Source organism: Phoenix dactylifera, chromosome 6, assembly GCF_009389715.1.
Source record: "Phoenix dactylifera cultivar Barhee BC4 chromosome 6, palm_55x_up_171113_PBpolish2nd_filt_p, whole genome shotgun sequence".
In the NCBI taxonomy this organism is placed as follows: Eukaryota; Viridiplantae; Streptophyta; class Magnoliopsida; order Arecales; family Arecaceae; genus Phoenix; species Phoenix dactylifera.
Window position 1 is genome coordinate 7,728,356 of NC_052397.1, and position 19,945 is coordinate 7,748,300.

At 36.8% G+C, this 19,945-nt stretch overlaps 1 protein-coding gene across 2 annotated transcripts; it reads left to right on the forward strand.

Moving 5' to 3' along the window:
- The first annotated feature begins 698 nt into the window (after positions 1-698).
- Positions 699-18,431, forward strand: LOC103718690 (hepatoma-derived growth factor-related protein 2-like). 2 transcript variants are annotated; one of them, XM_039127358.1, is made up of 10 exons: positions 699-856; positions 12,233-12,399; positions 12,819-12,904; positions 12,990-13,032; positions 13,189-13,245; positions 13,369-13,426; positions 13,926-14,011; positions 14,279-15,061; positions 15,160-15,302; positions 18,136-18,431. In XM_039127358.1, exons 2-9 carry the CDS (start codon positions 12,298-12,300, stop codon positions 15,298-15,300), a joined length of 1,356 nt encoding a protein of 451 aa, XP_038983286.1. In that variant the 5' UTR covers positions 699-856; positions 12,233-12,297; the 3' UTR covers positions 15,301-15,302; positions 18,136-18,431. The 2 variants fall into 2 exon arrangements, with proteins under 2 accessions (XP_038983286.1, XP_008805838.2); XM_008807616.4 differs by lacking the exon at positions 18,136-18,431 and having other exon boundaries at positions 15,160-15,542.
- Positions 18,432-19,945: the final 1,514 nt, after the last annotated feature.

Below are 19,945 nucleotides of genomic sequence, written 5' to 3' on the forward strand. Positions count from 1 at the left end.
TGGTGATAGAAAACATAACATGTTACATGAATAGTCCAACAGATTGTAATTTATTGTATAAACGTAATTTAAAGTGGTCCATCTATATTGCTGTATCCAACTTTTTTTTTTTTCTCTCTATTTCCGATGTATAATAACTTATTTAGCCAAAAAGAAGTATAAAGATTTGTTTTTTATTTTTCGGCTTTATTTTTTTTATGCCTCTTCCTGGTACCGAAGTTAAGAACACAAATGACAGTGCCCCGAAGGAGACTCAGCCAAGATGATTGAGCGCATTCTGGAGGTAGGGCGGAAGGCTGAGCACCCGTTTCTGCTCGACATCCGATGGTTGCAGAGGAAGTGTTGTACCTTTGAGGCTATGCACATGTTTTGTGAGAGGAATAGAGCTGCTGATTGGGTCACCTCTTTTGCTGCCCACTATTCTGAAGAGAACCTCGAGATTAAGTATGATTTTGTTTCTTTGTTAATGTGTAGTCTATTTTCTAGTGGCTCAACTTGGTTGTGCTTATATAAAATTAGTATGGGTAAAAAAGAAAAAAAAGAAAAAAAAAAAAAAGGAAAAACAAAGGCACAGAAAATTGATAGGGGCCGGTCGCTGGACACCGACCTGGTCGAGGCCACGTGCGCCCAACGGCGTGGGTGCAGTGGGCGGTGGTGTTAATTATAGTGAGCGTAAGCCACCTCGCTAAACTCGCCCCGAGGGATCTCCTCCCGTTATTTTTTTACTGTGGCCTCTCCTCCCGTTATTTGGAAGAAGAAAATAAGCCGCCCGCCTCTCAAATCAAAACCAAAAACAAGCCCAGCGGAAGAAGCCCAAGCGCGGGATAGCGGATGTCCAGCGTCTTCCAATTCTGGGGTACTTCCGCTTCTTTTCTCTGGTTTTCCTTCGCTTGCTCCCATGTTCTCTGTTTTGTTGCTTGGGCTTCTCTTTCTCTTTTTATGTTTATTTTGTGGTTAATCAATCCAACTTCACGACATCTGTCCTGCTAGCTTTTCCTTTTTGAATGTGAAGGATTTCAGTTAGAGTTTTGTTACTTGAAATGGCTTAAGAAATGAGGCTAGGTGCGTGTTATATTGGATATTTCATAGCTATGGAGTGTTATTGTTTATTTGGTGTTTAGGGATCAAGTTAGATTAAAGTTTGAAATTTGTGCGAAAGTATTCCCCCCTTAAGACTGTTGCTGTTTATGTCAATAAATGCGGCAAAAAGGAAGGGAAGAAAGGTCTGGACATACAAAATTTATATTTGTACTTGGTTCGCCCAAAATGGGGCTACATTTTTTATCTGAAATAACTGAGGGATCCCGTAGATGCAAGGGTGCAAATGCCAGATGCGTTACGATCTTTAATCTAACAGAACAAAATTATCCCGCTCCCTTGAAAGAAAAACCCTTTCTCTGATAAAGATTGCAAGGCATAAACAAGAGATTACTTGTAGGAATATGTAAGTAATGTCCAAGGAAGCATACCTGTTCTTATTACCATAGCTTCTTCTTCTTAGACCTCTATATCTCAAACAAATGCTCTTGCTTTCTCTTGTATGCAAAACCCTAAGACTCTGTTTGGTTGCTGAGAAGGTGAAAGTTAAAAAACAAAAAAATTTATTAAGTAGGAACTATTTTTTCTCCTTGTTCCATAGTAAAATGAAAATACCAGAAGAGAAAATCAGAGAGAAAACAAAGGGTCAAAATTTGCTCTAACAAGTCTAAGGTTTTTCTTCTGAAAAAAGTAGCGATTTCGAGAAAAAATAAATAAAAGGCAATTGGTTTAGTATAAGTTAAACATATCTTAGCCACTTTCTCAACAATTTGCAATGTAATTCTTTTTACTTCAACCAGACATGAGAAAATACTCAACTTTGTTTTCTTCCACTGATTTTTTTTTTGCTTTCTTTCTTTCATTTTCTTGGCAACCAAATTGCCTAAAAACCCAAGTCTTCTGTTATAACCCCTAATGCATTGTCTTGGAGAAGCTAACCACTAGCTTCTCCATAAAGTGCCAAACCGATCTCAGATTTGTAAATGAATCCAATATGAACTGTATATACTAAGTCATAACTAATACAAATTCCAAATAGAGCTAAATTTGAGAGAATTCCTAGGCTTTCACTTTGTAATTTTCTCTAGACCCCACAAATTTCTGAGTTGATCAAGAGAGCTCCAACTCTAGCCCCACACCTATTAAACCGACAGCCTAAGGGGGAGTACAAACCAGATTCAATTTCTTCAACTTCTTTTTACCATGAATATGCCCTTTAAAAGTGACAAAACAGCAAAACATCTTACACATGGTTTTCAGAACCAGATTGTACTGCATACTAGGCATACTGACTCTTGCTGATTGGGAATCGATACTTGGTATTCCCCCCTTACCAATCACCGGTACCAAGAATTGGACTCTAGTGAACACTGTACCATTTGGATACCAACGCAAGTATCGGTATTGGTAGTGAAAACCTTGATGTTGCATAATCTTGGAGGAAAGGTCATATATTGATTAATCTAGAATGCCTTTGAAGAGATCTGGTAAAATGGAGGTTTCAATGAGGGTTTTGCTGGTAATAATTTAAAACTGATGGAATGTTCAAAAGCTTGATGTACTTTTGTTTTATTATTATTATTATTTTGAGAATATGTTGGTTATTTGCCACCACTCAGATTTGACCGCTTACTTGGAGAGATATGTTCCAATCAATTGAGCTACCAGTTGATTTACTTTTAGTTAGAGGATTATATTTGTAGAATGAGAAAGAGGTGTTAAATGAAAGAACAAATTGTTGTTGGTGTTTCTAATGATTGCAAGAAGGGGCAAAATTAAGCTTTTAGTTGTTGAGAGAACATCATCGGATTTTGGCTGAACTTTTCTTTGATTGGATAACACACACATCCCTTGATTGCAAGAGTCATTTTCTCAGGGTGGTAGACATGTTCTAGCTAATGTATTTGCTGTCTACATGTATCTTTTATCCATGTCATGCTTTACAACAATTTTCTAGAACACAATCGCTAAACAAGTAGTTCCATTGTCTGAAACAAATAGTTATGCATACTTCATCTGGAACACGTACTTTTAAATCAATTTGAATTGTTCTTTTATGATCCTGACATTTGGTTTTTCTCCCATACTTGCTTCCACCTCAATCTACTACCATTCCCCTTCTAGATGTAAGCTATCAATCTGCAGTTATGTCATGTTTTTTATCAACTATAGGGATATGTTCCAAAAATCTCAGGTACTTTTAATATTAACAAAAACAAGAACTTTGAAAGCACAAAAAATAGAGAAGTGCAGTTTTGCCGTAGAGGGAAGCTGAAACAACTCATTCCATCATTTGATTCGCCTAATGTTCATTTTGATTAGAATTTGAGATATTTCTGTTTTAACTAGATCTCTTGATGATATGTGTTTAGCAATTGTAATGTGTTGCAATTTTATAAACATATTACATATCCCGTTGTAGATCTTTGTTTCTGGATTTTGAACTTTTTTGTGATTTTATGTGTAAACACATTTGTCTAATTTTAGTTTGTATGACAAATGTCTTGGAATTGTTTTCTGCACATGTTAAAGAATAAATATTATGGATGTTTATGATATGTCATAATCCATCAATTTCAATTAATTAAGAAACTATCTTTATTTATTTAAAATGTCTCTACACACTAGTTTAAAGCAGCTGAAATTGGTTTATCTTTAGAAAAAAATAAAGTTGTATATTTAGGTGTTTTGATTGCAATTCTTTCTATAGACTTGCATCTCTCTGTCATGGTGCATTGGTTGCCTACTTCCCCTACCATTCTGGCTCCTAACTAGCATAATACACCTACGAGACTAACGATGAACTAACTGAAAACATGACATAGCCCATAAAAGAATCATATATTACAAATTGATCAAAACCCAGATCCAAGGTCTGCTGAACCATTCTAAACCGGTCGGTTCGGGGTAATACTGAATCGGGACCAGTCGATTAACAGTATGGTTTATTACCTCGATTTGAAATGGAGGGAGAGGAGAAGGAGAGATAGGAAAAGAAAGAGAGAAGAAGGGAGGAGAGGGAGAAGAAGGGAGGAATGGAGGGAAGAGAGGGATCGAGAGAGGGAGGAGAGCTCGAAAGCCCTTGTCGGAACACAGCTCCCCTAATTCATAGCCCTTTTTAGGTTTTCTAGTTTCGAATTGAAGTCGGTAATTGGTTTGCCAAAACAAGAGAGCCTTGCTTCGATGACAGCTTCCGAGCCCTTCCTCTTGGCCTTTTTGTCTCTCACCCTCCCTCTCCCTCTCTCTCTCTCTCTCTCTCCCTCCCTTCCTTCTCTCTCTCTCTTTTCCTCTCTGTCCCTCCCTCTCTGGCTCTCCCTTTGTTGGTATGCCTTGGAACAACATGGTATGGATCCATACCATGCCGAACCAGTCGTCAGCGTGTACGTCCTTCGGTTTTGATTCGACGAATCTTTCTTAGATTTATATGGATCTTGATTTAGGATCAGTGATTGCTGAACCGACTCAAAACGAATGGTTTGACCCATATTGAATTGTACCAACGCCGATCTGGGATGGCTCAGTCGCTCAGGTCGGTTTAGCCTCTAATTTATAAAAGCACTCCCTTGGATCCTCTTTATTTGGCTTTGAGGGTTTTGTAACCCCCTTCCCTTGATGCTCATTTGCTCTCTTCGCCGATCTTCAATGGTTTCATGCTTGTCTCGCCTTTGCTGTTGATGTTGTCGTTCTTAGATAAGCCCCCTCGTCTCTCTTCCTCTCCCTCTCCCTCCCCCCGTCCCTCCCTCCCTCCCTCCCTCTTTAAGGGTTTGGGTTAGGGTATCTCTCTCCCCTTCTCGTTCCATCTCTCACTATCTCTCTTTGCCTGTGTTCGTGGCGGCCCTCCTCTCCGAATTCTGGTCCTCTCCTCTCTCTCCCCCTTCCTCCCTCTCCACTCTCTCCTCCCTCTCCCTATTTTCAGTATTCCTCGAAACAACACGATATGGACTCGTATCGTATTGAAGTGGTTGCCAGTCAGAATAACCTTTAGTATCGCTTCGGTGAACCTTGTTTAGGACCATCTACATGCAATATGTTATAAGTGCTTTTGTATGTCATATCATCTCTTACCAATGTTTCTAAAATACATTACTGGTGATCTAATGGATTAAAAGGTATTAGAGTATTGGAAGAGGATATCTAATTTTCTAAGATAAATAAAATTAATAAGTTATTGTTGATAACCCTCCCTCTCACCCCCTCTCGCAATTTGATGCTTTGAGAGCCTTTGAGGCTCTCCTTCGCTCTCTCTCTCAAGGTCCGTAGCTGGCCAGTGTCAGTGATGTCCTTCCTTGCGTTGACTCTCCTCCTCCTGCTCAATGGAAACCCTAGCCTTGTGTTGATGGCCTTCCTCGCGTTGATGCCATCATCCATCTCCAACCCCAAGAATATTAGCCTTAGATGCAAACCCTAATCCTCTTTCTCGTTCACATTTGAAACCATCCATTGTTGACGATGATGACAGGTGAGTTTTCTCTCTCTCTCCCTCTCTTCCTCCCCCCGTCTCTCCTATCTTTATCTCTCTCTCCCTTTACCCTCTCTCCTTGTCTCTGACCCCTGATTTTGTAGGGTTAGGGTTTTCTCTCCCCTTCCCTCCCTGCCTCTCTCTCCCTCTCCCCCCTCTCTCTCCTCCTTTCTCTCTCTCTCTTTCTCTTCCTTTCCTTCTTCCCCACTCCATTCCTCTTTCTATTTTGATGCCCTGGAACGGCATGGTGCGGACCTGTACCATATCAAATTGATCTCCAGCTAGTACGTGCCTTGGTACTAGTTTAGTGAACTTTGGTATGGATTATGTTATTTCATAGCTCTAGCTCACTTTGCTTATAGACCTTTTTTTATATTTTTGTAATATATATGCACGTATACAACATATATATATACATCTGTTTGTATTTATGCTGTGGCTACATCATCTTACTTCCAGATTTCTTGTATTAGTGTACTTATTGTGTTGTATCTATATGTTGGATACATGTCCATGCTTTATAGGTTGTATAGTACTCTCCAGCATGTTCCACATGCAGAAATACATGCATGCATATGTCCATTTATATGCATATGCTTTACAAGCTCCATTTTCTTAGGCCTTTTTGTTCACTGAAGTTTTCTCTCTTTTATACTGTTATATGCAACATCTCGCTTATATAATCAACTATTTCTTGATCACATGCATAGGGAACCAAAGATGTCACTATGTCAATCATTCCATCATTGCACCAGTCATTCATTGTTTTGGTGCGCCCTTCAATGAGGCCATTTATAAAAGCAATTAAGCTTTTAGATATTGCAACTATGTGAAAGTATGGAGATTGACGAAAGAAAATCTAAGTTTCTCTATCTTTGATGCCCAAGATGACAACCTTAGAGAGGGGAGGGGGATTGGGTTTTTCAAAACTTTTTACAAACTTAAACAATGATTAAGTAAAACACAAGTATGCACAACGAAATGAATGCTGAAGATAAGTGCAGAAAATAAAAACAAGCACAAACAAATCAAACACCAATATTTTATAGTGGTTTGGTGCCGACCCTACACCTATGTCCACTTTTCAAGGCTTCCTTCTTGAAAATTTTACTATAATCTATAAACAAGATTATAACTCATTTGTTTTCTAGGCTCACAACCAAACCCAGTTAATTTTTTCAGGCAATCAACCAAAATCAAGCTATTTTGCCGGTACAACTAAAACCTACCTCGAGTTCCAACACCTAGGAACTTCTTGCTGATTTCCAAGCTCAGCAAAACTTAGTCGTTTTTTCAGGAAAAATCGACCGCAACCTAGCTGTTTCACGGATACAACCAAACTTTATAAGCCAACCTATTTTTATGGTGTCAGCCACACCAAAAACACCACACGAGATTTTCTAATCTCGTGTACAAAATAGGGATAGAAAATTATATACACAATGACCTTTATAAATGTTGGATTTTTCTCGTTGTAGCTCGTGCTTGATTTGCTCTGAATATTGAGATCTTGAAAAATGGAAGTCAGCTCTTTTCCTTTCCCTTTCCCTTTCTTGCTTGCTCTATGTAGATTGATGGAACTTGAAGATTGAAAGTTGAAGCTCTCTCTCAATATTTAGAAGCTCTCTTTGAAGTGGGTGGAGGCTTTGGATGGTTACTTCTTAGATTGATACTTAAGTTGAAGCTCAAGAAGTGGTGATAGATTTGTATTCCTTTTTTTATCTTATCTACTCACTTTTCTTGATCTCCTCCCTTCTTCTTGTCTTTCTTGGGTGTTTGTATGCATTTATATCTTCAACAACTAGTTAGAAAACGTTTCTAGCTATTAGAAAAGCGTGTTCCTATGCATTTATATCTTCAACAACTAGTTAGAAGATGTTTCTGGCTGTTAGAAAGGCTAAAAGAGCCATTAGGAGTGAATATGGCCATTTTGGTTTTATAGAAAATCTAGCCGTTATTGTTGTCAGGCTTAGATGGTTCGACCCTAAATGGACAAACAAAAAATAGAAAGCAGTCAAAATTCTTTAGGGGTCGACTTGAGATAGCCTGGGGTCGACTCATCCACTATAGAAACTCCCAAAATTCTTCAAAAAACTTCTCCATGCTTCTCTAATCTTTTAACCTCATTTAGCTCTCTATATAACAAATTTAACTTCTCCAAGAACACAAAATTATTAATATTATACTCAAATAATATTTTGTACTCATCAAAATGAATCCATTGGGTAAACGATCTCTCACTTTTTGATGGTGACAAAACTTTGAGTATATGCAAAATAAAGCATATTGTGTTTCTAGAATTTATGCACAATTAATCTATTTATGTAGAATTAATCTATTTATGTAAAACATGAAGTAAATAAAATGTTCAAATTAATCCAAGCTAATATATATTCAATTAAGCATATACTAAACTTATTCTCTTCCCCTTTTTGACAGCATAAAAAATTTGCCTTCTAAAATTTATCAAATATTAATAGAATTATAGCAACTTCAAATTTATTCCAATCAATATTCAGGGGAATTAAAAAGCTTAAAGATGAAAAATCAGATTCAGAGCTTTTAATCATTCAACTTTGATGTATCAGACACTTGGGTTTCAAGAGTTTCAAAAATTTTAGACTTAGCAATAGTTAACTTTCTCTCTCCCCCTTTTGTATTAAATTAGACCTATTTAAGATCAATTTTAGTGGTGCTAAAAAATATCAAATATTAGAGTTGTAATTTGGTTTATGATTGAAACACATGATGTAACAACCAAATAGCAAATTTCAAGGTGTATCCGAACAAATTTCAAAAGAGGCTTATTGAAGAGACTTAATTTTCATTTCTTCATATGTTATCTTCTCTTTTTGTAAAAGTTTTTAATTTATGCTGTTGAGTTCTATATGATCTCTGCCTCTTAAGTTTTCTTTCTCTTCCTTAATTAGTCGTTCCTTTTAAAGTTTCAGGATTTGTAAAAGTTTTTAATGAAACTTTTAGATTAATAATTTAAAATATGTATTTTCTATGCATTGTAGCTCTTAAGTCATTAATATCAGGATATATAGAACACATATTTCAAAGTATCAGATCATATTCATTTTAAAAATATGAGAAGCTTTATAGAACCAAAATCAAATAGGGAGCTAATATTGATGAGTTTCAGCAAGTATCAGTGCATTATAATATGTATCATGACATTAAGCACAAGGATCATAGAATTAAAGCATGTAAGGCAACATAAAGAGATCCATCAAAATCAATCCACTATTTTAGTTCTAACATATCTATAAATTTAGAATCATTTATGTTTCTTTCAGATAAGCAAGGTTATGGTCTAATTTTCAGCTTTTTTAGTAATTTCAAGTTTAAATCAGAATGCACTAATACTGGTTTATGTTTGATTAATTTTTAATTTGAGGTACATAATTTTTTTTAGATCTTTGTTGACTAGTAATTATTGATACTTTAGGAACCCATATTTTCTTATTTCCATCAGCAGTATTGTTTTTAAGTGAACAAGAATGTGCCATATGTCCCTTTCTTCCACAGTAATTACATTTTATGAATGGGCTGTTAGAGTTAGTTATTTTTGTATCATGCATACACTTTTGATTGCCTAGAATTAAATCCAATTTCTCCTTTCCATATGTGAATCTTGAAAGCTTAGTATTTAAGTCTTCTACTTTTAATTTCAGATCATTATTTTTCATAGTTAATTGATCTTTTTTTTTTTTTGAAATTAGTTCTTTTGCTTCAGATAGTTTGGAGTTTATTTTTCTAAGTTCTCTATTTTTCTTTTCTAATTGTTTTAACTCGAAAAGAAGATCTTCAAAAGTATTTTGCAATTCATCTAATGTAAAATCAGAATGGGGTTTAGGTTTTACCTCATCTTCTTGTGTCGTAAAGCACAAGTTGTTAACCTTTGTTTTCTTCTTCTTTGGAGCTGAATTTTTGCTGTTGCTCTAAATTTTCTTCTTCTTCTTTTTCTTGCTTGGCTCCCCCTTAGCCAAAGCTTTCTTTCATTTCATCTCTTTCTTCCTTCCAGCTTCTTCTTCTTCTTCTTCAGGAGACTTCTGAATTTTCTGGTGATTAATGATAGATCTTCATCTTCTTCACCATATTCCTCAATTTCTGGGCTAGCTTCCTCCAAGGATAGCTCGTTTAGATTCTTTGCCTCTTGAATAGCTGTCACTTTTGCTTTCCAAGACCTAGGCAAAGATCTAAGAATCTTCTTCACATGATCAGCATTAGTATATGATTTTTCTAAAGTTTTCAAATCATTCATAATATTTGAAAGTCTTGAAAACATTTTAGAAATTGATTCATAAGATTGCATATTAAACATTTTATAATTTTGTGTTAACATATTAATTTTTGATTTTTTCACATTATTGGTTCCTTCATAGATTATTTTCAATTTATCCCAGATTTTCTTAGCAGAAGAAAATGTAGAAATTTTATTAAAAAAACAATAAGCTATATTCATTGCTTTAGCATTTAGTTGAGCTAATTTCTTTTCATTATTGTCCCATTCAATTTTGTGTTTGGGAATCTGAATTTCATTTATGATTTTAGTGGGTGTGTGTGGGCCATGTACTATAATATTCCATACATAGTTTTGTGCTTGAATAAAATTTTTTATTCTAGCCTTCCAATAGGCGTAATCAAATCCGTTAAAAAGAGGTCTCACAAAGGAGCATCCTTTAGCAAAGGACATTCCAAGGGTTGCTATATGGATCTTAGGCTCTAAACGGTTAGGTCTATAAAAGATAAGAGAACACTTGCTCTGATACCAATTATTGCCCAAGATGACAACCCAAGAGGGGGGGTGAATCGGGTTTTTCAAAATTTTTTACAAACCTAAACAATGATTAAGTAATATACCAATATGCACTGTGAAATGAATGCTGAAGATAAGTGCAGAAAATAACAACAAGCACAAAGAAATCAAATACCAAAATTTATAGTAGTTCGGTGCCAACCCTTCACCTACGTCCACTCTCTAAGATTTTCTCCTTAAAAATTTCACTATAATCTATAAACAAGATTACAACTCATTTGTTTTTTGGGCTCACAACCAAACTCAGTTGATTTTTTCTGCCAATCAACCAAAACCAAGTTGTTTTGCCGATATAGCTAAAACCAACCCGGAGTTCCAATACCTAGGAACACTTTGCTGATTTTCAAGCTCATCAAAACTTAGTCGATTTTTCAGGGCAAGCGACCACAACCAAGCTATTTTATGGGTACAACCAAATCTTACAAGCCAGCTGATTTTTACGATGTCAGCCACACCAAAAACTCCACACGGGCTTCCTTAATCTTGTGTACAAAATAAGGATAGAAAAATATATACACAATGACCTTTACAAATGCTGGATTTTTCTTCTTGTAGCTTGTGCTTGATTTGCTCTGAATGTTGGGATCTTGAAGAATGGAAGTCAGCTCTTTCCTTTTCCTTTCTTGCTTGCTCTATGTATTGTGATGGAACCTGAAGATTGGAAGTTGAAGCTCTCTCTCAATATTTAGAAGCTCTCTTTGAAGTGGGTGGAGGTTTTGGATGGTCGCTTCTTAGATTGATACTCAAGTTGAAGCTCAAAAAGTAGCGATAGACTTGTATTCCTTTCTTTTTATTTTATCCACTCACTTTTCTTGATCCTCTCTTTTCTTCTTGTCTTTTTTGGGTGTCTCCATGCATTTATATCTTCAATAACTAGTTAGAGGACGTTTCTAGCTGTTAGGAAAGCTAAAAGAGCCATTGAGAGTGAATATCGCCGTTCTAGTTTCGTAGAAAAACTAGCCGTTATTGTTGTCAGGTGCAGACGGGTCGACTGAAATTCTTTAGGGGTCGACTCATGATCTTCAGGGGTCAACTCGTGAAAGGGCTATTTTTGACGGCTTTCTGTTTTCTGTCTGTAGCCATTCAGGGGTTAAATAATTTGTGCTTGGGTCGACTCGAGATAGCTTGGGGTTGACTCATCCACTACAGAAACTCCCAAAACTCTTCAAAAAACTTCTCTATGCTTCTCTAACTTTTCAACCTCATTGAGCTCTCTATAAAATAAATTAACTTGTCCAAGAACACAAAATCATTAGTATTATACACAAATGTTTTGTACTCATCAAAATCAATCAATTGAGTCAACAATCCTCAATAGATTTAGTTCATAACAACTAATCTTGTTGTCAGTTCTTTGAAAGTCCTGATTCTTAGATGAGCCGCAGCACATAACTTGCCAAAAAATGGAACCATGATTGGGTTTCTCTTGGTCTAATGCATCATTTGTTTTAATAAGAGGCTGAATGTGGCTGAAAATCTACATATACCTTATTGTTGAACTGCTTTGCAACACACATACAGTTCTATATTTTGCTGATCCTACATGATAGCACTTTCTCTTTTTGTAGATACATGAATAAACTAGGCACTTCATCATAGCCTGCTTCTAAGTTATTCTTTTATGGCAGTGCAAGTTTTTGTCTTGCATTCCTAGGAGCAGTCGCCTGCTTGGTAATCAATGATCTTTTAATTGTAGTAGCTAATTGATGGTGTCTCTGACTGTCATTTGTGCATCAGTTCATGCCTTAAGATTCGGTTGATAATTCCAGCTATGTACCTTAAAAATTTTATTGATTTATTCTACTGTACAACTTGATTTGATAATAGTTGGTTTGTTTTTCCTTGGAAGGTATATGATTCAAAATGTAGCGACTAATGATTACCATCTTCAATGTCGGTTGTGACCTCAGGTTGCTTGTGTAAAACAAAATGACGGAGGAAGAAAAGACACAGTATACATCCTTCTAGTGAAAGAATGGAAGCCATCACATCTGGGCGCAATCAGTTAAAGCACCAGTTTAAACCTGGGGACACTGCATGGATCAAGATCCATTACAATTCATGGTGGCCTGCTCAGGTATACTGTGAAGATGAATATCCATCTTAAATGCTTTTTCTTGTGCCTATGCATATGAAGCCACCATAACTGTAGCTAGGCAAGAGAATCCTTTGCATATTGTGAGAAAAAAAATTAAAAACTCCTTTTCTTAACACAAAAATAAAGAATAATTAGTGGGTTGATACTAGGTTGAAAGTCCGTCATAAAAATTCATGACCTTTTGGATGGAAATCTGATCCGTAAAGCTGGCCCAGTCTAGATGGAATAAGGTTTGTTTATTAAGATAAGTTTCTTGTTACCATCTAAAGAACTGCATTTATCAACAATTGTCACTATGGAGCTTGTTTATTTGTCTTGTCATGTTCACTAATAGTCATGATCCCCTGTAGTTCAGATAGTGGTCTTTGTATGACAGTGATTTTCCCTTTTCTTTTAAGATCGTTGATGAGAAAACTGTGGGTCATAAACCCAAAAAGAAGGCAAAGGATGAAATTTTGGTTCGGCAGTATGGAACTTATGAATAGTGAGTGGTTCTTCTCTTTCCTTGTTACTATTATTAATGATTGATTTTGTTGGGGATATCATTGATTATTTGCGTTTCTTCTTAGCTTGTACATGGACCCTTGGAAAAATAGTTCTGAGTTTGAGAAAGTATGTTTGCTTAACCCATTGCTTATGAAGCAATTTACTTTTCTTTTGTTATATTTTACTTTGTCTTCCATTTTATCTCTTGGTTTTTTTTTTTTTTTTCCAATTTTGGGCTACTACTGACTCAGTTCTGTCATATATATCTGTGCCAAAATATAGTTTCTTAAGCAAGAAAATTGCGATGCTGGAGGAGCATTCCAGAAATCTCTGGAGGAGGTACCTTTTTCTTTTATTCTTTTGCCCCATCAGAATATATTCCCTCATCATCTTGTAGTTATAATGTGGAAAAAGCTCAGTACTGATGATTTCTCCAATTTTATTGAACTGGTACGAGTACAGGACCTTTTATGCCTGAAATCAGCTGGCAAGTCTAAGAGAAAAGTTTCTAAATCTAAAGGTTAGCCAATCATTTCATAAGTCATCTTTTGTTCTTCACGGTCTCTCTTCATGTGCAAACACATTTGGGATAAATTACCTCTTACCCTTGATATGTTTGGTTCCATGTTGCACACTGTCCAAACATGATTCTGCTTCAAAGGGAGTTGGCTTTTCTGCCAATATAAAGCATTAACATAAATGGGAAAAAGAATAGTCTATGATTACATCTGTAACCATAACCTTCATGCAGATAGAGGCCAATTTGTTGATATGAAAGAGGGTAAGCGTTCTGACTGTAGAGACTAACAGTGCTACATTTTTTGCAATTATTCTTTCGTTATCAAACAATTGAATTTTGATGACAGTCTCTGAAGTTGCATCATGTATAAAGTTGTGCATGGACCGTTTTACTATCAAAGAGATAACCATGAGTAGAATTTTGTATCTTTTATTATTACACAACAAATGTCGGTTTATTCTTTGGTTTTACATATTTTTTCATGGTATTTATATTGCAGAAAATTTTATGGTTGAAGCTCTTAAAGTCAAAAAACAAAAACAAGATAAGATACAGAGAAACCGGGAAGCAATTGGACCTGTCTCTGTGAGTGTACATGTTACAATAATTAATCTCATAGTCATTGATTGTTTTAGAGCCTCAAATCCAAATTGGTTTTAATTATTAGTGAAGCCAAAAATCTGGGGTATCACAGTCACTGCCATGTGATAAGTGACCACTGGCAAGGACAGACTGAGATTTGATTATCACCTCAGTTTTCAAGAGCTCTCAATATAGTTCCTTCTTCACTTGTAACATCTGCTTGAACAATGTGTTAAATACTTTATTAATTAATTTAAGCTTTGCTTTCAGCCTGGGTGTCCTTCAGATAAATTAAAAAAAGTGAGAGCAGAGCAGGGCAAAGACAAGTCCAGGGATGAATCTCAGACAGGTTTAAAGATAAATCAAGATAATGTAAGAAAACCAATGATAGCAGAGAAAGGCAGAGCAGCAGGTTCTAAAATCAGAAGTACAAAGCAATATAATTTAAGACAGCCAAAGCATGACAATGTTGAGAAACAGGTGAAAGGAAATGTTAAAGGTGAAGCTTTCAAAGACAAAGGAGTGGAGCAAGGGGAGGTACGAAAGAAGAACGTGGTAGACAAGGAAAAATGTGGAACTTCTAAAATGAAAAACACAAATCAAGATGGTTCAAGGCAGATGAAGCTTAATGATGTTAAGGAGCAGGTAACATTAATGGTTAGAGACGAAGCTTTGACAAGAAAAAATATAAAGCGATATATTTTCAGAAATCGGAAGCATAAAGATGTTAAAAACCAGGTAAGCATCGGACAAAGTAAGGAAGGCAGGCAAGATGTGGCACGAAAGGCTGTCAATGGAGGTTCAAAAGTCGAAATGATGAAACAAGATTGTTTAAGAAAATTAAAGCGTAAGTATGATAAGGAAGAGAGAACAGAAAAGGATGGAGATAAAATTTCCAAATGCAGCAAGAAAAAACAACGTAAAGAAGGAAGGTCAAGTGTGATAGAGAATGCAACAGATGGAGTTTCTGAAGTCAAAAATGTAAAGCAAATGGGATCAGGACTACCAAAGCATGATGGCACTAAAGAACATCATATTGAGAGTCCTTGCTCTGTGAGTATATCTCTCTCCTCTACCCATTTATCATTCGTTTACCATTTCTCTTCTTATTTTATGATGTTATGTCATGGTAACTTCAATTAATTCATTAGACCAAGTATGGCACACCGCAAGAAACAGGTGGTCTTAGTGCAAGGAGAACTAGAGTGATGCAAAGTCTGGGCCTAATCGCTCCATTAGGGTCCCCATTCCGCAGAAATGGATTGGTGGAAGCTGCAATGCTGAAACTTTGATTGTAAGTAACTCTTTTTGTCAACAACTTGGCTTAATATATTGATATCAGTTGATAACTGATTCCAACGCATCCCTCCCCTCTTATTTTGTTGAATAGTTGCATTGAACACAAAGGCAAGGTGAAATCCTTTTATATATAACATTTTCTTTTGCTAATTAATAGTTAAGATGTATGCAGGTTATTGTCGGTCTTTGTAGAAACCAAAATCTGGAGTCCATAAAACTAAATTTCTTCATCATATAAGCATTTATTCATAATTATAGCGAGAAGGTTGTTATGTTTTTTTTTTCTTTCCTGGTTGAAAAAAATTTGATGCTATCCATCAAGACTCAAGTTTTGTAGTCTGGCTTCATTATTTGACATGTTGGTAGCAAAAAATGGTTAGCGTGTTAAACTAGTTGAGAAAACTTAACTTTCTTATTAGGGATGCAAATGGGTCGGGTCAGGTCGGATCATGAGTGACCCCGATCCAACCCGGTTCTTTGTTCGGGTCCTAATTTTATACCCAGGCCCAACCCAATAGAAGATCGGGTCGGGTCGGGTCCACCTCTACAATTTTTGTTCTAGCGAGACATTCGGGTTGGGTAGGGTCCATGTATAACCCAAACCCAATCCAAAAAATTCAGGTCCGGTTCAAGTCCGGGTTGGGTCCGATTTGGACCCATTTGACTTTCCAAAATAGGTGATTCGACGCCTCCTCGTTGCCCAATTCCTCTTCTTTAGATTGTCTGCCCCGTGAGGAGGTTGTTTTGAAAAGCAAGCTAGATAAACACTCTACTTTTTCTGGCAGTGGAAGTCTCTAGTTGGTCCGGCCAATCTTTGAAGTGACTCCCCCATTAGTGAAAAAATTGTAACATCCTTTTACCATGAACTGTTTGCTTCTGCATCATTTCCATTCTGCTTCATCTATTACCTAGGTGAGTTCTATTTCATCGAGAAGAAGCTTTAGTTCTTGGAGTCCTTCCAGGCCTCCTTAGTTCATAGGCGAGATAAAATTGGTTCCAGCCTCTATTTCCTGGAAAAAATCTGCTTCACTGTTTCATGAGGTTTTTTGGAGATAAGGAACATCGATGAGAAGATGTTTTTCAGTGGTTCATCTAAAATCTAGACATTATTCCAAAAAGCAATTTGCGTTCCACTTCTAACTTTAAAGGATACACAATCGAAGAACCGGTCTTTAGACTTTTAGGATGCCTTTCCAAACCTACGATGATCTTCTGTAATCGTTTTCTTCATGCTGTCTTGGAGATCTGTTTCTGAACTGCAAGTTTTGAATGAGGGCATTCCACGGCCTGTTGTTTTCCTTAGACTTCTCCACAGGGCTGGCTCAAACCTTAGGCGACCTAGTCAGTCGCCTAAGGCCTCGGCCCAAAGAAGGCCTCCGCCTAGACTCCGTGTCTACAGTGAATCGCAGTCGCAGAGCCAGAGCAACGGCTATCTCGACAAAGACATGGGAAGATGAGGGTGTCTGGAGTCGCCGTCCGCAATCTGCCGTCCCAATCCCATCGCCCACGGCCCATGGAAGCTATAAACCTACGGTCCTACACCTCTGACAGCCTGGCTCCTCTAGGCTCTGCCGCTTTGGCTCTACGCCTCTACCTCAGGTGCTCAGTACCTCTTCAGTCTTCAGCAGTTCAGCTCTTTTGCAAGACTGCATCTTCCTCCTTTCCTTTGCTCCTCATCGACATTGTCCTCAGTCCTCCTCTTTTGCTTTGCTTCACCGTCTTCAGAGTGCCGCCGTGCCAGCCGCCGGGGTTCCAACTTACAAAGAGTACCGCCGATTGCAGGCCCCTCCCCCCCTCCACCTGTAGGCTGTAGCCAAGAAAGGCTTCTTCCGTCGCACCCGCGGCTGCCGCTTTTCCTCCCCGCCAATCTCGGCGTCGGAGGTCTGCCTTCCTCTTTTCAGTTTTCATCTCCTTCTTTACCCTTTTGTTCTTCAATCTTCATCCATTTTCTTGATCTTTTTCTCCTTTTAGTTTTATATTAAATGATCTGGGCATTTTCAATGCATCTTATACGGGTTTTGTTTGTGACTCTGATCAATGCGATGATGCGAAATGTGGGAGCTTTAATCCGTAGTATTAGGTTACCCTGATTACTGGTTTGCATTAGGATCTTGTTAGGGCTTTAGGAGAGGAAGTATTTATCTTTTTTTCTAATTATTTGCCGTTTAGAACTTCATGATACTGTTTGTGATCTGCTTATTTATCAATCTCTGAAGCTCTGATTATGATTTGGGTTTATTTATCAATCTCTGAAGCTCTATTTTCTAAAATTTTATGAGAAATTGTTCTTGCACATGAAATCAGATCTCTGAAGCTCTGTTTTCTAACCTCTGTTATCAATTTCAGAAGCTCTGTTTTCTAAAATTGTATGAGAAACCAACTCCTCTGTTTGCATTAAATATTTTCATATATAAGTAACTAAAATCAGATCCAAACTATAATTTTTGTACATATGTAAAAATATCATCTGATCACTGTTTGGTGTTCATGTTCCTCATTAGCATGTGGTGATGACATAACGTATTGGTTTGTCCATTTAATAAGCTGTAGAAATTAATTAAAAATTCAAAAAGTAAGTCATGGTGGCAAAGAGTTGGAACATTAGAACATAGCTCTCTTTTGTATCCACCTTATAATTGTGACACCAAGTTCAGAATGCTCAAAAACGAGTATTAGAGTTGGATACAGCTACTTAAATTTGGTCAAGATTAATCTTATGTGCTACCTGAGTTCTTTTTTGATACAGTGTTGCTTGTAAAATAAAATGAATTCTTTCCAAGTAATGGACATAATCAACCAAGTCTAACCATACCCTATCTGAAGTGCAGACTGTCTAGAGGAGTTGGTTTTAGCTAATGACAAATGTATAGCTAATGCAAGGTACTGTGGTACAGACTACAGAGTGCTGCCGTGCCGGAATGTCACTATTTAAGACCGAGCATGATATCCATGTCTATAGCACGAAAACCAAAATGAAAAGTCTGGATCCTATCTGAAACTTATGCAAAACATGGGTACCAAATTTAAATAGTACCAAATTTATTTGCTTTGTTTTTTGACTTTCTTCTGAATTTCTATTTACGTTAAATATTTTTAAATTGAAACTTTGAAATTGAAGTTGAAACTATGGAAGCCTAATGTTATTAGTGTAACTGCATTTGAAACTGAAATTGAGCTTTTGAACCTTGGTCTATATAAAATTGCACATTGGAATTTGGTGGCTCTACTCTGACCTATATTGCTTAACCATTAATGTTGTCATATTTTCCTTCTTTATTTTGTTCTTTAGGGGAGGTGTGCATAACCATTAATTTTGTCATCTAATTTGAGTGCATCAATTTCCTAAAAATTTCCTACCTATGGAATGAGAAATGTCTTGAACCCTTCAGTTCATGATTTGTTTGAATTTATTTATGCTTATTGGTTTTTGCTAGAAATGCCAGCTTTTTAAATAAGTTTTATTTTTACCATTTTTAAATAGTATTTTAATGAATCTTGAGTATAAAAGTTTGATTAGTAATTTTGCATCTCAAAAAGCTAGATGAATTATTTTTAAATAAAATTTTAAAGTATTTATAATTATTAAAAAAATTATTATTTGAAAAAAGGGTCTTCTTTAGTGAGTTCGCCTTAGGCCTCTAAATGCATTGGGCCGCCCCTGCTTCTCTGCCATTACTTCATTAACAAACATTTGTTGAGACCCTTAAGTTAATGACTCCCAGGCCTCCCAAGGATTTTGGGCGACACATCTGCACCATGGCTGGTTCTTGTGTTAAATTTTATGCATGTAGGATCATCTTCTATCCATGGGCAAAATTTGCTGTGTTTTATCATGTAATCTTTCATTGAACTAGCAGCTGCCTTTTGCAACTTCCATTCATTCTCAAATTGCTTCTCTAATTTGTTCAAATCTGCTTAGCATTTCTTATCTACCATTTTATGATCAATCTATTTATGTAAGGATTCAAACATCATCATATCTTTTAAACTCTTCTTGAGCAAAGTGGCAACCCCTATGTTCTTTTCCATCAATAGAAGTTGTGACCATTTGCTATATTTTATGCCTCCTAATTATCATAGTATATGTTCAATGCATCTGTATCAGATGAGTTTGTCCTCTGCTGAAGTCCGTTCATGTTGAAGTAGTTGCTTTACGTGGCAAAGAACATTCTGATGTGAGACTACAATTATCAGCATGTATGCAGATGATTCTGGCTCCATGATTCATTTAAACTTTTGAGAAATACATTGAGGATACTACCATCCGGATTTGAACCCTCATATTCTTACAAGTAGAGAGGTCCACAGGGTTTGCAACCAGTTGAACAAGGCTGATTGGCTATAGACACTTTCCGTCTGGCCCCTCTGGACAGAAAGAGGGTTGGAGGGGGATGGTGTGTCTGGTTTGGGCTAGAGCTCTGAGCCAGTGGCCAGGCCTTAAGCACCCAATTCCATCTGACTTGTTTGATTTGTACCCCTCGGTCCGCGGGTCGAAATAATTTTACAGATTCGGATCGGGACAGGTTGCAGGATTGAAAATTCAAAATTACTCAAATTTCAAATGGGTCGGATTGGATCAGGGCGGGTCTAAATTACCCAACCTGAAAAATAGAACGCTAATTTTAGGACTCGACTCGG

Excerpts from the sequence above, each read along its gene's own strand:
- LOC103718690 (XM_039127358.1), top strand. The coding sequence starts at position 12,298 with ATGGAAGCCATCACATCTGGGCGCAATCAGTTAAAGCACCAGTTTAAA. Across the intron at positions 14,012-14,278 it reads AAGCAATTGGACCTGTCTCT|CCTGGGTGTCCTTCAGATAA; the intron begins GTGAGTGTACAT and ends CTTTGCTTTCAG. Across the intron at positions 15,062-15,159 it reads ATATTGAGAGTCCTTGCTCT|ACCAAGTATGGCACACCGCA; the intron begins GTGAGTATATCT and ends TTAATTCATTAG.